The 17,738-nt window shown below is 36.4% G+C and overlaps 1 protein-coding gene across 5 annotated transcripts in view; it reads left to right on the top strand.

The window, feature by feature from the left end:
• The window catches only part of ZNF33B (zinc finger protein 33B), a 54,461-nt gene that overhangs the window by 29,639 nt on the left and 7,084 nt on the right, over positions 1–17,738 (top strand). For all 5 annotated transcript variants that reach the window (XM_023724868.1, XM_023724869.1, XM_023724867.1 and 2 more), the window contains 2 exons: positions 10,206–10,350; positions 10,660–10,755. In XM_023724868.1, coding sequence (XP_023580636.1) covers positions 10,206–10,350; positions 10,660–10,755 — 241 coding nt within the window. The remainder of the gene's footprint in view (positions 1–10,205; positions 10,351–10,659; positions 10,756–17,738) is intronic.

Raw genomic sequence — 17,738 nt, 5'->3', positions numbered from 1 at the left:
GTTCCCATAGATATTATTACTGTTGCTTTACATTTCTTTTTCAATTGTCTTCATTCCTTCTTGCAGTTTTATGCTTCTATCAGGTATCATTTTCTTTCAGGCTGAAAAACTATAATTTAAAAAAAAATTTTTTTTAATTGTACTTTAGATGAAGGTTTACAGAATAAATAGTTTCTCATTAAACAGTACACATATTGTTTTACGACATTGGTTAACAACCCCATGACATTGCAACACTCTCCCTTCTCAACCTTGTGTTCCCTATCACCAGCTTTCTTGTCCCCTCCTGCCTTCTAGTCCTTGTTGCTGGGTTGTTGTGCTCCATTAGTCCTGTTCTGTTCTATGGGGCTGTCTAATCTTTGCTTGAAGGGTGAACCTAGGGAATGACTTCATCACTGATCTAAAAAGGTGTCTGGGGGCCATACTCCCGGGTTTCTCCAGTCTCTGTCAGGCCAGTAAGTCTGGTCTTTTTTTTGTGAGTTAGAATTTTGTTCTACATCCTTCTCCAGGTCTTTTCAGGACCCTCTGTTGTGATCCCAGTCAGAGCAGTCATTGGTGGTAGGCAGGCACCATCTAGCTGTACTGGATTCAGTCTGGTGGATGCCATGGTAGCTGTGGTCCATTAGTCCTTTGGGCTAATCTTTCCCTTGTATCTTGTTCTCTTCATTCTCTCTTGCTTCCAAAGGGGCGAGACCAGTGGAGTATCTTAGATGGCTGCTCACAGGCTTTTAAGACCCAAGATGCTACTCACTAAGTAGAATGTAGAACATTTTCTTTATAAATTGTGTTATTGCCAGTTGAGCTAGATGTTCCCTGAGACCATGGTCCCCACAGCCCTCCGCCCAGCAATTCAGTCCTTCAGGGAGTTTGGATGTGTCTGTGGAGCTTCCATGACCTTTCCTTGTACAAGTTGTGCTGGTTTCCCCAGTATTGTGTACTGTCTCACCCTTTACAAAAGTTACCACTTATCTATTGTCTATTTAGTTCCCCCCAACCCCTCCCAGCCCTCCTAACCAACAAAGATTGTTTCTTTTTGTGTGTAAACTTTTTCATGAGTTTTTACAGTAGAGGTCTCATGCAATATTTGTCCTTTTGTGATTGACTTATTTCACTCAGCATAATGTTCTCCAGTTTCATCTATGTTATGAGATGCTTCACAGAGTCATCATTGTTCTTTATCGTTGTGTGTATGTACCATAGTTTACACATTCATCTGTTGGTGGGCATCTAGTTTGTTTGCATCTTTTTGCTATTGTGAACAATGCTGTCATGAACATGGGTGTGCGTATGTGTATTCGTGTGATGGCGCTTATTTCTCTAGGATATATTCCTAGGAGTGGGATTGCTGGATCGTATGTTATTTCTATTTCTAGCTTTCTAAGGAAGTGCCATATCATTTTCGAAAATTGTTGTAACATTATGCATTCCCACTAGCAGAACAGAAGAGTTCAGATCTCCCCACAGCATCTCCAAAATCTGTTATTTCCAGTGTTTTTGATTCATGCCAGTAATGCCAGGGTGAGTTGGTATCTCATTGTGGTTTTGATTTGCATTTCTCTAATGGCTAGTGATTACGAGTACTTTCTCAAATGTTTGTTGGCCGCTTGAATGTCTTCTTTGGTGAAGTGTCTGTTCATTCCCTTTGCCCATTTTTTGATTGAATTGTCTTTTTGTTGTAGAGGTGTTGGATTTCCTTGTATATTTTAGAGATTAGAACTTTGATTTGTAATGGCCAAAATTTTTTTCCTAGTCTGGAGACTCTCTTTTCACTCTTTTGGTGAAGTCTTTTGATAAGCATAGGTGTTTAATTTTTAGAAGATCTCAGTATATCTAGCTTATCTTCTAGAGTTTCTGTGTTGTTGGTGATGGTTTGTATCCTGTTAATGCTGTATATTAGGGCCTCTAGCATTTATCCTATTTTTTCTAATATGTACTTTATAGTTTCTAGCTTTATATTTAGGTCTTTGACTATTTTGAATTAGTTTTTGTGTATGGTGTGAGATATGGGTCGTATTTCATTTTTTTGTACATGGGCATCCAGTTTTCCAGCACCATTTGTTAAAAAAGACTGTCTTTTCCCCATTTGATGCACTTTGGGCCCTTCTCAAAGATCAGGTGACTGTAGGTGGATGCGTTTACATCTGGGTTCTCAATTCTGTTCCATTGGTCAATGTATCTGTCGTTGTACCAGTACCAGGCTGTTTTGACTACTATCGCTGTATATGAGTTTCTGAGGTCAGGTAGTGTGAGTCCTCCTACTTTATTCTTCAGTAGAGCTTTATTTATCTGGGGCTTCTTCCTTTCCATATATAGTTAATGATTAGTTTTTCATCTCTTTAAAGAATGTTGGTATTTGGATCAGGATTGCATTGTATTTGTAAATTGCTTTGGGCAGAATTGTCATTTTCACAATGTTGAGTCTACCTATCCATGAGCGTGGTATGTTTTTCCGTTTATGTAGATCCCTTCGGTTTCTTGCAGTAGTGTTTTGTAGTTTTCTTTGTATAGGTCTTTTACATCCCTGGTTAGATTTATTCCTAAGTATTTTATTTTTTTAGAGGCTATTATAAATGGTATTGTTTTCCTGATTTCCTCATCATTCTCTTTATTAGTGTATAGGAATCCTACCAATTTTTGTATGTTTATCTTGTATGCTGCTACTCTGCAGAATCTTTCTATTAGTTCCAGTAGTTTTCTAGTGGAGTCTTTAGGGTTTTCTATGTATCGTATCATATCATCTGCAAACAGGGACAATTTAGCTTCTTCATTACCAATTTAGATTCCCTTTATTCCTTTTTCTTGCCTTATTGTTCTAGCTAGGACTTCCAGCACAATGTTAAATAGGAGTGGAGATAAAGGGCATCCTTGTCTTGTTCCTGTTCTCAGGGGGAATGTTTTCCACCTCTATCCATTAAGAATGATGCTGGCATTGGTATTGCATAGATGCCCTTTATTCTGTTGAGAAATTTCCCTTCTATACCTATTTTATTGAGAGTTTTTATCAGGAATGGGTGTTGGACTTTGTTGAATGCCTTTTCTGAGTCAATTGAGATGATCATGTGATTCTTTTCTTTCCTTTTATTTATGTGGTGGATTACATTGATTTTCTAATGTTGAACCATCCTTGCATGAATGGTATGAATCCTACTTGGTCGTGGTGTATTATTTTTGTGATATGATGCTGAATTCTGTTGGCTAGAATATTGTTGAGAATTTGTATCTATATTCATGAGAGATATTGGTTTGTAATTTTCTTTTTTTGTGGTATCTTTGTCTGGTTTTGGTATCAGCATTATGCTGGCTTCCTAAAATGAGTTTGGAAGTATCCCTTCCTTTTCTGTGTGCTGAAATAATTTGAGTAGCACTGATATAAGCTCTTCTTTGAATGTTTGGTAGAATTCTCTAGTGAAGCCATCAGGACCACGGCTTTCTTTTGTTGGTATTTTTTTTTTTTTATTATTACCTTTTCAATCTCTTCTCTTGTTATGGTTCTGTTCAGATTTTCAACATCACTGTGTGGTAGTTTGGGTAGGTAATGTGTTTCTAGAAATTTGTCCGTTTCCTCTAGGTTTTCAAATTTTTTGGAGTATTGTTTTTCATAATACTGTGTTAAAATCCTTTTCATTTCAGTTGGGTCTGTTGTAATGTCCCCCATTTCATTTCTTATTTGGGTTCTTTGCGTCCTCTCCTGTTTTTCTTTTGTCAGTCTGGCCAGTGTTTTGTTGATTTTGTTGATCCTTTCAAAGAACCAACTTTTGGTTTTGTTGATTCTTTCTATTGTGTTTCTGTTCTCTATTTCATTTATTTGTTTTCTGATCTTTATTATTTCCCTGTCTTCTAGTGGCCGTGGACTTTTTTTGCTGTTCTCTATGTGTTTGAGTTCTGTAGTTAATGTTTTGATTTTGTCTCGTTCTTTTTTGATGTGCATCTATTGCTATAAATTGTCCTCTGAGGACTGCTTTTGCTGTGTCCCGAAGGTTTTGGTATGAAGTGTTTTCATTCTCATTTGATTCTAGGAATTTTTTGATTCCATCTCTGATTTCTTCTATCACCCAGTGATGTGAAAGCAGTGTCCGTGTAATTGATTTTTTTCCCTTGCTCGTCCTGTTGTTAATTTCTACCTTGATGGCATTGTGGCCAGAGAAGATACTTTGTATTATCTCAGAGTTTTGGATCTTGTTGAGGATTGCTCTGTGGCCTAAGATGTGGTCTATTCTAGAGAACGTTCCATGTGCATTGGAAATGAATGTGTACTTTGCAGCTGTTGGGTGTAGTTTTCTGTCTATGTCTATGAGATCAAGTTGGATGATGGTGCCCTTTTGGTCTTCTGTGTATTTGTTGAGATTCTTTCTAGATGTTCTGTCCTTTACTGAGAGTGGTGTGTTGAAGTCTTCTACTATTACTGTGGAACTGTCAATTTCTCTTTTCAGTGTTGTTAGAGTTTGTTTTATGTATTTTGGAGCCCTGTCATTGGATGTGTAGATAAGTTTATTATGGTTATGTCTTCATGGTGGATTGTCCCCTTAATCATTATATAGTATCCTACTTTGTCTTTTATGGTGGATTTTGTTTTAAAGTCTTTTTTATCTGAGATTAGTATTGCCTCTCCTGCTCTTTTTTGGTAGCTGTTTGTTTGATTTTTTTTTTCCCATGGTTTGATTTTTAATAAATTTACATCTTTGTTTTTAAGGTGTGTCTTGTATACAGTGTATTGATGGATCCTGTTTTTTTATCCATTCTATCACTCTCCGTCTCTTTATGGGATCACTTAGGCCATTTACATTCAGTATAATTATTGGTATGTATGAATTTATTGCTGTCATTTTGTAGTGCATTTTTTTTGTGGTGCTGACGTTTTCTTTGTACCTGTTACTCTCCTGTGGAACTTCTTTTGTGGATTTTTTAAAATTTCTTTTGTTTTTGTAGGTTTTGTTTTTACTGAGAGTTTATGTTTTTCTTCTTTATTTTGATGAGTAGGTTTGTCAACTTTATTTGTGGTTACCTTGAAATTTACCCTTATCTTCCTATGTTTGAACCAGTCTATTATTACTTGATATTGCCCTGCCCTCCTCTCCATTACAGAGTTCTGTACCTGCACCATTTATTCTCTCTCTTACTGTTCTGATGCTGTTGTCATTTACAGATTATCCTCTCTGATTCCCTATTGTAGTTCTTTTGGTGTTGGATAGTCCTTGAGAGTTCATTTCCTAGGTTGGTATCTGGCTGGTTCAATCCTGTGTCCTATATACAGCCTGTGGTCTGATGTTTGTTTTCAGTTCGAAGGACTCCCTTTAATAGTTTTTTTAAATTTGGTTTGGTTTTTACATAGTCCCTTAATTTCTGTTTATCTGGAAATGACCTAATTTCACCATCATATTTGAACGAGAGTTTTGCAGGATATAGTCTTGGCTGGCAATTTTTTTCTTCCAGGGTTTTATATATGCCATCCCATTGCCTTCTTGCCTGTATGGTTTTTGCCGAAGAATCCAAGCTGTCTTATTGTTTCTCATCTGTATGTGACTTTTCATTTTTCTCAAACTGCTCTCAGGATTATTTGTCTTTGGTTTTACCAAGTGTAATTATGATATGCCTTGGTGATTTTGGGGAGGTTATATCCTATATGGGGTTCATTGAGCTTCTTGGATGGTCAACTTTTCATCTTTCATAATATTGGGGAAGTTTTCTGTCGCAATTCTTCAATGATCCTCTCTGAGTTTTCTGTTTTCTCCCCCTATTCTGGAACTCTGATCACTAGAAGAATTTTGCTTTTGGTTTTAGCCCACATAATTCTCAGGGTTTCTTCATTTTTCTTCATTCTTTTTTCTGATTTTTTTTTCCTCAGAGTTGTAGTTAAGTGTTTGTCTTCAATTTTGCTGATCCTGTCCTCCATCATTTCAGACCTGCTTCTCAGCCCTTCTATGACACTGTCCATTTCTGAAATCTTGTTGTTTATCTTTTGGATTTCTTATTGTTGTCTTTGTATGATTTCTAGTTGTGAGTTTGTTTTAGTATTTGTTCCTGTATTATTTTTCTGAACTGTTCCATTTTTTTGTTTGTATTTTCCATGACTTTGTCAGCCTTCTCCATGAATTTGTCTATTTTTTCTTCGTTTTTGTCTGCTTTTTGCTTCAACTCTTGGATAATTCTGAATATTTGAGATTTGAATTCCCTATCAAGTAGTTCTAGTGCCTTTTCTTCTACTGGAAAGTAATTTGGTGTTTTATTTTTGACACCTACTGGAACGATCCTGTCCTGTTTTTGTATATGTTTTGATATTGTCTGCTGTCCTTGGTGCCTTCAATAGTTATTTTCCTTGTTTACTGATCGTAGATTTGTTTTGTCCTGCTTGTTTGTTTTATTTGGTTATGTATGAGCAGGCGGGTTGTGCATTCTTTGTTGTTTGCTTGTTTGTGGTCACTATACTTTTCACCTCCTTCTCCAATGGGCAGGGTCAGTCACTCAAGTATGGTACAGCAAGGCAGGTCCAGCTGAAGAGGAGTTGCTGGGATGCATCGTTTGTGGCACATACTAGAGCCGACACGGCAGGCCAGGAATCAGTGCAGGGCAGGTTCCAGTAGGCCTTGGCTATGCTGCTCAGGAATGTGATGTTTAGCACATGGTGCAGGTTGGTAGGAAGTGGGGAAGATTGTGATGTGTGGAGCTAAGATGAGTATGGGAAAGGAGAGAGGAACAAGAACCAAAAACATACACACAAACAAAAAAAGAGTGGTTAGGGAGCTTGGTGTTGGGGTGGAGAGATGAGAAACTGAGAAATGGAGAAAAAAACAAAGAAAAAGAGTAAAAGAAAAAATTAATAAAAATCAGAGAAAAAACAAAAGCCCCCAGGGATCCCGCCAGTGCGGCTGCTAGTACTGGGGGTGTTGCTCCCAGGCTGAGAAGTACTGCCTGGCTAGAAGTGTAGAGATGTCACACAGTTCCAGATATTCAGGAGACAGGAAGACAAGGTAAGTATAGAGAGATGAGAAACAGGAAATGAAGAAAGGCAAAAAGGGAAAAAGAGAGAGAACAAAACAAAGAGAAAAAAATACTAAGGCAAGAACAAGAAAAAAGAAGTGTCCCCCGGGATATCACTGTGCATATGTGCAGAGTAAGGGAGTAGCTCCCAAGCTGCACAGTACTGCCCGGCTAGAAGGGGATCCCAAGCTGAGAAAAGAAAAGGAAAGTAAGCAAATCAAAACAGAATAAATCAGAACAAACAAAAAAAGCACCGTGGGTCGCACCAGCATGGTGGCACGGGCCGAGAAGCAGTTTCACAGTTGAGCGTTGTTTACCAGCCTTCGAGGAAGAAGGAAAGATGGCACATGGAGCCAGGTGTGAGAGAAAGGAGGAGATGGTGAGAGGTAAGGAAGAAATCTGAAGAAGCAGAAAAAAGTAACACCAGCAGCCAACAAATGGTACTCAGAGAGCCAGCCAGTGCAGGCGGGTGGAATCCAAGTGACACCGGGGTGAAGTCAGTGCTTCCCGGCCAAGAGACTGTGGCTGCAGGAAGCAGAGGAGGCCGAGTGAGGGTGAAGAAGGGTGGGATGTGGGAAGGTGTATATTGCTGTTTACTGATTGTTCTCTCTCTTGCTGGAAACTCCATGAAGCTGCTTTCTCATATCCCCTTCACTGATCTCTAATAGGAGTTCAAGATGGCAGATCCGTGCTGTGGTAGCTGATAGGGAACCTCTGCATGTATCTCTCCTTGCTCTCTATTCTCGGTCAGCTTCTTATTCCATTTGGTGCTTGGCCGAGTTCCCTGTTTGTTTGGTTTCAGGATTGACATGTGCCTCTGTTTGACTTAGTCTTTCAGATCTTTGCTGTGGAAGGATGGTGTGCTTCTGTCTGTAGCGCCATGTTGCCTGGAAGTCTCACATAGTAATTTTTGATACATGATAATATGCCTGTTGGCTTTATTTTTTTAAGACTATCTTGTTTATTGTTAGCGATTTGCATTTTCACATATTTTATAGTTAGTTTGTCTAATATCCAACAAAGTATCTGCTGGGATTTTTGGTGAGATTGCTGTGAATCTACAAATGAGTGTGAGAGAATTGATGTTTTTATAATATTGAGCCTTGCCATCTGGAATCAGTTATATCCTTCAATTTATTTGGGTTTTCTTTCGTTTCCTTCAATAGTACCTAGTACCATATTTTTATGCAAATAGCACACGCGTTTTGTGTTTTTTGCCAACCACGCTATAGCACGCTTATGAAAATACCTTGCAGGGGGAGGGTGTGGTTGGCAAAAAACCATAGAATGTGAGCATTATTTCTGTAAAAACACGGTAACTCTGTTTGTAAAGAGATTTTCATATTTTTTAAAACTTCAGTTGCGCTTTTAAAAAATTACAATTTTTTTGCTTTTGGTAGTATAATGAAATATATAAAATTTGTAACACTGAACTTGTATCCAGTTTCTAAAATGTACTTTCATTTTGACTTTATGTGCACATGTTTTTTTTCCTTATTACCCTAAGAACCTTAGAAAAATGTTAAATAAAATTGTAGATAGCAGGCTTCTTATCTTTTTCCTAATTTTAAGTTGAACAGTTTCCGCTTTCACCATTAAGTATGATGTTTGCTTTAGGTGTTTATAGGAATCTTTTATCGTAATTAAGGAATTTCTTTTCATTTCTAATCTGCCTAGAATTTTTATCATGCTTTTCTGTGTCTGCTGATGTGATCATGTGGTCATTTCTTAGTTTTTAAAACTAGTCATTCTTAGTTTTACCTGTCAGAAAATTCTTTTATGATCTTCATGACCTTTTCTTTCTCTGCAGGCTGGTTTAAAAAATATTTTTCTCTCAGATTTCATTCTTGATAATTTTCTCTCTTTTGCCTCTCAGTTCTCTGAGAACCTTCTGATTCATTCTTGATGACTTCAACTGCCACCAAATTATTTTTCAAATCTTTATTTTAATCCTGTATTTACAGTATTATGCTTCACATTCAGTATATTTAAGTCCTAGCTTTCTAAAACATTGTGCCCAGTCTATTTCTCCCCTAATTTCCCAGTCTCACTTTGTGAGTCTAGTATCTGTTCATGCAGATAGTCTGGGGAAATACTTGCTTATGCCCAGTGAGTTGATGAGTATGTTCTGTTGCTGCATATCTCATAGTATCAGTGCCCTATTTTTATCTGTTTCAACTATAATAGTTTATGTAAGTGGTTTTGCTTTACTCTTTAGCCTTTCCATTGCTTTTTCAAGAGAAATGGTTCTGCGTCTGGTGACATAATTTCAATATGTATTCATGTCTATTTTTTGGCTCTCCTTTTTTCCATAGTAGTGATCTCTAAAATAGGGGCATGCACCCTAGAAGACGTCTAAAACCATCCCTTTGGACATCTTTTTCTATGTGTTTTACAGATACTTGAAGTGTAGTATTTTCAAAATCTTTCCCTTAATCACTTTCTACACGTCCTAATTATTGTCTCTGAATTGAGGGGTTAGAACCTAGAATTATTATTGCAGTCTAATAAAACATAAGGCTACCTTTCTATATTTTAAAATTTAAGTAAGAATAAAATTAAAATTCATACTGTATATATTGACAGTGTATTTGTATAATTTATAAATATAAATCTTTTTCAGTGCTACAAAGTACTGTTGAAAATGATGAGTGATTAACACTTAGATTATTTGTCTAAAATTAGCCCATAATTAGTTTTCTGAATACGTCCATGGCCCTTTATCTCATCACAGCTCCAGGCTATATTTTCAACTCCTCATGTGCTGTTATCCTTCTAAGTTCCTGTATTATAGGCCATGACTTTGCTTATGCCATCACCCTCTGTTCATGGAGAGCACAGTGTTACTCTTCAGTCCTTCCCTAATGAAGTCCAAAATAGAACTTAGTTTGCTCTTTATTATAATTTAAGTCTGTATGTATTTTCACCTTAGCCCTTGTAACATATTATTGTATATGTCATGTGTTTTCTTACCAAACTGTAAGAAATACAGGATTACTTTATCTTAGTATTCCCAGCAACTGGAATAGTTCCAGGACGCGATAAAATTTTTTTGGCATGAATTACTGACAATATATTAGGAAAATATTTCTATTAAAATTTTTCTTTTTCCAGTGTATGAAGTAAAATAATTATTTTATAAATCATTTTTGGTAAGCTGTGAACAGTAATTATAAAAAGAATTAGTTAGCTTTTTTTTTTTACATGTTACCTTATTCTGAACGTTTCAGGTTGAACAGAAATTCCAGGGATCAGTATCACTTAAAGATGTGATTGTGGGCTTCACCCAAGAGGAGTGGCAGCACCTGGACCCTACTCAGAGGTCCCTGTATAGAGACGTGATGCTGGAGAACTACAGCAACCTCATCTCAGTGGGTAAGGTCTTCTTAGTATGTAATTCCAAATAGCATTCATTTACTCTTTTAATTATTGAAGCACATGGACAGTCTGAGGCTGTAAGGGTATTTTAAGATCGTAGAGATATTAGAAATAATGATAAAATTGAGATTCAGGAATCAGTGTTGATTGATCTCTTCTTTGGCACCAGGAAGATATTTTTGTTTACTTTTCCACTGAAATGTTCCAGTAACACCTTCATTGTAAAGCTCCATAAGCTTACTCCTTCTTCAGAGGCCTGAAGTCTAGGCAGCATGGTCAAAGTCCTAAATTGTTTTCCTTAAACAGGGTATTGTGTTACCAAACCAGAAGTGATCTTCAGACTAGAGCAAGGAGAGGAGCCATGGATATTGGAGGAAGAATTCCCAAGCCAGAGCTTCTCAGGTGAGTTACTGTGTACTGCACAGATGAGCATTAGGGAATGTGATTTCTCTGTGGTTAATACAGGAGGCAACTTTGAAACATTTTTCAAGACTATCTCTTTAGTCATCCTAACCTTTGGAAGTGAGAATACTGATTCCTAAATCATGCCTCCCAGACCACTCTCACAAAAACGCCCTCATTATGATTTATATTTTTGAATATTTACCTTTCTTATATCTGCCCATAATTCAGTCTTTGTCCATATCATCTTTACTGTTTGTTTTTCTTGGCTACTCTATATATTTCTCCAAGCAATTTCAGTTGCCCGGCTTTCCTCCATTTTTCTACATTGCTGTTGTTGTCAGGCATTTATTCATGTATTAAATTTTCATTCAACAAATACTTTTTTGAGTGCCCATTATGTGTGAACCATTTTCTAATTGTTGGGGATATAGTAGTGATTAAAATAGTGTCTCTAAATGAGTTTGTACAAGTAGTGCTAAACACACAAGCATAGATACGTATGTAAATTAAATAGTTTTGTTTTATGGTGACAAAAAGTATAAAGGAAGTTCAAGTAGGGTTAAATTGATATGGACATCCTATTTTAAGAAGTAATCAGGGAAAACATTAAGGAAAACAACATTAGAGCAGAAAGTTGAATGAAAGAGTGTGAGCCATGAGGATTCTGCCTTTTTTTCAGCAGGTGTAACAGCAACTGCTGATCCCACGGGGCAGGAATATGTTTGGTGTTTTTGAGGAATAACAAAATGTTACAACGTCTGGAAGGGAGTGGTTGACAGGAGGAGGGGCAAGAAACAATGTCATAGAGGCAGCTATGATTCAAAATATGAGAATATCATAAGCCTTATTAAGGAACTTAAATTTTTCTTAATTTATTGGTAGGTTTTTAGTCAATTAGCAACATCTGATTTGTATTCTTGTAAGGTCATTCTCACCAGTATTGAGAGAAAATATTGGGAAGAGAGTAGAGGCATAGGGAGCTCATTAGGGGATTATGATAGTTTTCATTATGAGTGATTATGACAGCTTAACCAAAATTGGAAAGCATGTAGCTGATGACGTGTTGTTGGAGTCTCTCTATATTTTAAAAGTGGAACAATAACAAAACTATCATTCATATCATCGGAATCCCAGAAGGAGAGAGTGAGATTGAAAAAGTAGTCAAAGAAATAATGACTGAAAATTTCCCAAATCTGGTAAAAGAAATAATATTACACATTTAAGAAGTTGAACAAACACCAGATAAGATAAACCCAAAAAAAGATACATCTAAGGCACATCATAAGTAAATTAATGACATCTAAAAAGAAGGGAAAAAATCTTTAAAGTAGCCAGAGAGGAACAACACGTTACTTATAGGGGAACACTAATTTGAATGACAGCAGATTTCTCATATGAAACCATGGAGTCCAGAAAGAAATGCTTCTCAAGTACTGAAAGAAAAGAACTTTCAATCACTAATTCAATATATTGTGAAAATATGTTCAGGAATGAAGGGGAAATAAAGATACTCTCAGACAAAAGAAAACTAAAAATTTGTAGCAACTCTACCCTTAGATGTCTGAAGGAAATTCTGTAAACAAAAAGGAAATGATAACAGAAAGAGGCTTGAAACTTCAAGAAAGAATGTCAGTAGTGGTAAACATAGGGGTAACTATAATAAAGTATCATTATGAGTTTCTGAAATCATATTTGATAGTTGAAATAAAAGTCAATACCATATGATGTGCTCTGTTTGTAGAGAAAATACTTAAGACAACTGTAATTAAAACGTGGGGGGAGGTTAAAGGGAATTAAGGTTTCTACATTTCACTTAAATGGTAGAATGATGATACCAGTGGATTGTGATAAGTTGCATACATACATCGTAATGGCTGGAACAACCATTAAGCAAACTATATAAATCAATATACTCAAAAACAGTATTGATAAATGAAGATATAATCTTAAAAAAAATATTCAAGTAACCAATCAGAACATAGTAAAATAGGAATAGAAGAATGAGAAACAGGAAGCAAAATAAATACATAAATAAAATGATAGACTTAAGCCTAACATCTCAATAATTACCTTAAGCGTATATTATCTGAATACAATTAAAATACACATTGGCAGAGTGGCTTTAAAAAACAACAAACAGGATTTAAACAATCCTGTTTGTGTTATTTACAAGAAACCTGCTTCAAATACAATACCAATCAACCAACCAGTTGCTATTGAGTTGACCCCCCTCAATACAGGTAGTTGATACCTACAAGGACCCATTGTCGTCAAGTTCATTCCCACTCATAGCAACCTATAGGACACAGTATAACTACTCCATAGGTTTTCCAAGGCTGTAATCTTTACAGGAGCAGATTACCACATCTTTCTCTTGTGGAGCGGCTGGTGGGTTCGAACCACCACCATTTAGATTAGCAGCTGAGCACTTAACCACTGTGCCACCTGGGCTCCTTAGGTAAGTTGATAAAGAGTAGAAAAGATATACCATGTAAACATTAAAGCAAAGCAAGAGTGGCCCTGTTAATATCAAATGAAGTAGGTTCCAGAGCAAAGAAAATTACTAGAAACAAAGAGGAGCATTGTATAGTGATAAAAGGATCAAAGAAAAGGACCGCGATCTTAAATGTGCCCACACCAAACAAAAGAACATCAAAATACATGAAGTAAAAACTAACAGAGCTGAAAAGAGAAATAGACAAACCAACAATTATAGTTGGGGAATTCACCTCATTCTCAGCAATTTGTAGAACTTCTACACAGAAAGTCAACACAGTTGTAGAAGAACTGAACAGCACTACCAACCAACGGGATCAAATTGACGTTTGTAGAACACTCCTCCCACCCCTAGCAGAATACGCATTCTTTTCAAATAACATGGAACATTCAGAAAGACCATTTCCTGGGTCATAAAATAAACTTCAACAAATTTAAAATAATTGTCATCATATTTTCTGTGACCGTAAGGGAAGCAATAACAGAAAGATAACAGGAAAACAGCCTAACACTTGGAAACTTAATAAGACACTTCTAAATAGTACTTGAGTAAATGAAGAAGTCTCAGAGGAAAATTTATAAAAATACATAGAACTGAATGAGAATAAAAATACACCATATATGGGAGGCAGTCAGAGCAGTGCTTATAGGGAAATTTTTAGCACTAAACGCTAACGTCAGAAAAGAGGAAAGGTTTCAAATCCATTATTAACTTTCTACCTCAAGATACGAGCAAAGAGTGGAAAATAAACCCACAGTAAGCAGAAAGGGAATTCCAGAATGCTTAATTGTGCTCATGAGGAAGGTGTACATAGAACAAGAGGCAGTCGTTTGAACAAAACGGGCATACTGTGTGGTTTAAAATCAGGAAAGGTGTTCGTCAGGGTTGTATGCTTTCACCATACCTATTCAGTCTGCACACTTAGCAAATAATCCGAGAACCTGGACTATATGAAGAAGAACGCGGCATCAGGATTGGGGGAAGACTTAGTAACAGCCTGTGATATGCAGATGACAAAACCTTGGTTGCTGAAAGCGAAAAGGACTTGAAGCACTTATTGATAAGGGTTAAAGACTACAGTCTTCAGTACAGACTACAACTCAACATAAAACAAAAATTCTCAAAACTGGACCGATAAGCAACATCATGATAAATGGAGAAAATATTGAAGTTGTCAGGGATTTCATTTTATTTGGATTCATAGCGCCCACGGAAGCAGCAATCAAGAAATCAAAGGACCCATTGCATTGGGCAAATCTGCTGCAAGAGACCTTTTAGAAGTGTTAAAAGCAAAGGTGTCATTTTGAGGACTAAGGTGTGCGTGAACCAAGCCATAGTATTTTCAGTCACTTCATATGCATGCGAAAGTTGGACAGTGAATAAGGAAGACTGAAGAAGAATTGATGCCTTTGAATTATGGTGTTGGCGAAGAATATTGAATATACTATGTATTGCCAGAAGAACAAACAAATCTGTCTTGGAAGAAGTACAGCTAGAATGCGCCTTAGAAGCGAGGATGGCTAGACTTCTCATTTACTTTGGACATGTTATCAGGAAGGACCAGTCCCTGGAGAAGGACATCATGCTTGGTGAACTACAGGGTCAATGAAAGAGAGGCAGACCCTCAAGGAGACTGACACAGTGGCTGCAACAATGGGCTCAAGCCTAGCAACAATTGTGAGGATGGCGTGGGACTGGGCAGTGTTCCTTTCTGTTGTCCATAGTGTCGCTATGAGTCGGAACTGACTTGACAGCACTTAACAACAACAAGCAGAAAGAAGAAAATAATAAAGATAAAAGCAGAAATCAATAAAATTGGAAATAGAAATATAATAGAGAAAATGAAATAAAAAGGTTGTTCTTTGAAAATAATAAAATTGGTAAATCTCTAGCAAGATTGACCAAAAATAAAGAGAAGACTAATCACCAATATCAATGAAGAAACAGGAGATACCACTCAGATCCTGCATTCTTTAAGGATAATACAGGAATACCATCAACTTTATGTTCACAAATTTGACACTGCGGAAGAAAAGGACTAATTCTTCACACACTGAGATGATATAGGTAATTTGGTCGTATAGACATAGAGGATGGCACAGGACCAGGCTGTGTTTCGTTCTGTTGTACATAGGGTCACTATGAGTTGGAACTGACTCGATGGCACCCAAGAACAACAACATAGATATAGAGAAATTGAATTTTAATTAAAAAGCTCCTAAAAAGGAAATCTCCTAGCCCAGATGTCTTCACTGGAGAATTCTACCATACATTTGAAGAATTAAAAGTGATTTTACACAGTGTCCAGAAAATAGAAGAGGGGAGAGCAATTCCCGATGCGTTTTTTAATGGCCCTGATACTAAAACCATAAAGACAGTGCCAAAAAGAAACAAACAAAACAACAACTTCAAAGGAACTACAAACCTATATCTCTCATAAATTTAGTAGCAAAAACCTTCAAGAAAATATTAGCAAATCAAAACCATTCATGTATACAAAGAATTATACCTCATGTGAAACTGGTTCAGTACTTGAAAAATCAATGTAATCCACCATATCAATAGGCTAAAAAAATTATATGTTGATATCAGTTGGTATAGAAAAAGCATTTGATAAAATCCACCACTCTTACATGATAAAAACTCCAAACTAGAAATAGTGAATTTCTTCAACTTCATAAAAGCATGTATAAAAAATCTCTGGGGAACATCCTACTTAATGTTAAAAGACTGAATGCTCTTCCTCTAAGATTGCTAACAAGGCAAAGATATCTGCTCTCACCACTCTCATTCATTATAGTACTGGAAGTTCTAGCCAGCACAGTAAGGTAAAGAAAGGAACTACACGGCATCCAGATTGGAAAGGAAGACATAAAACTGCCCTCACTTGCAAATGACGTGATTGTATATGTAGAAAATTCCAAGTAATCTACAGAAACTTCCTACAACTAATAAGCAATTTCAGCAAGGTTTCAGTATACAAGATGAACACAGAAATAGCAATTACATTTCTCTACGCTAACAGTGAACATATGAAAACCAAAATTAAAAACACAATCCCTCTTACAGTCATCCCATAGAAAATGAAATAATTACAAAAGAAAATATGTATAGGATCGGTATTCTGAAAATTACAAAATGATGACAAAAGAAATTAAAGAAGACCTAAAAAATGAAAACACATACTGTATTTATTGAGTGGAATACTCAACATAGTATAGATGTCAATTTCTTTGCAAATTGATATATAGGTTTAATGGAATTCTGGTCACAATCCCAGTGAGGTTTTTATAGACATTAGCCAACTTATTCTAAAATTTGTATGGAAAAGCAAAGGAAGTAGAATAGCTAACATAATTTTGAAAAAAAGTAAAATGGGAATTCATTTTACTCAGTGTTAAGGCTTATTATATAGTTTCAGAGTCCCTGGGTGGTACAAATATGTAATGTACTTGGTTGCTAACGAAAAGTTTGGAGGTTTGACTCCACCCAGAGGCACCTTGGAAGAAAGACTGGCAATCTACGTTAGAAAAATCAGCCATTGAAAACCCTATGGAGCACAGTTCTAGTCTGACATACATGAGGTCGCCATGAGTTGGAGTTGACTCCAGGGCAACTGGTTATATAGCTGCAGTAATCAAGACAGCATGGTATTGGTAGCGGGATAGACACATAGAACATCAAGAAAACTCAGACATAGATCTATGGAAATATGCAGAACTAATCTTTTATTAAGATGTAAAAGCAATTTAATGGAGCAAAGGTAGTCTTTTCAGCAAATGCTCCTGAAGCTGTTTGTCAGATGTTACCTGAAACATCCATTGTTCAATAGATAATTGAGATATGCAAACAAATTGGTAAGTGTGACCATACATGAGAACAACAGCTGGCAACAGTAACTCCCAGTAAGTGGGCTCAGAAGTTGGATTTAGCAGACTTCAAAGCAGCTTTTATAAATATTTTCAAACAACGAAAGGAAATAATGTTTAAAGAATTGAAAGATGGTATGATAACAATAATGAGCCATGGTGGCGCAATGGTAAGAGAGATCCACTGCTAACTGAAAGGTCAGAGGTTTGAAAACACCAGCAGCTCCGAGGGAGAAATGTGGCAGTGTGCTTCTGTAGAGATTTACAGCGTTGGAAACCCTATGGGGTCACTATGAGTTGGAATCCACTTGATGGCAGTGGGTTTTTGTCCTTTTTTTTTTTTTTTTTTTATGATAACCGTGATTTGTAAAATAGAAAACTTCATCAAAGAGAAATTACAGGAAGGAACTAAATGAAAATTCTGTAGTTGAAAAGTACAATAACCAAAATAAAAAATTTATTTCTGGTGATCATTGGTAGATTTGAGCTGACTGAAGAAAGAATTAACAAATTAGGAGATAGATCAAGGTAGATTGTGCAATTTGAAGAACAGAAAGGAAAAATGTAAAAAAAAAAAAAAAAAAGAAATGTGGGACACCATTATGTGAATAAAC

The sequence above is a fragment of the Trichechus manatus genome, unplaced genomic scaffold (assembly GCF_000243295.1).
Source record: "Trichechus manatus latirostris isolate Lorelei unplaced genomic scaffold, TriManLat1.0 scaffold00265, whole genome shotgun sequence".
Lineage (NCBI taxonomy): Eukaryota > Metazoa > Chordata > Mammalia > Sirenia > Trichechidae > Trichechus > Trichechus manatus.
The sequence above is the reverse complement of the archived record's forward strand: the minus strand, read 5'-3'. Positions and strand labels throughout refer to the sequence as shown.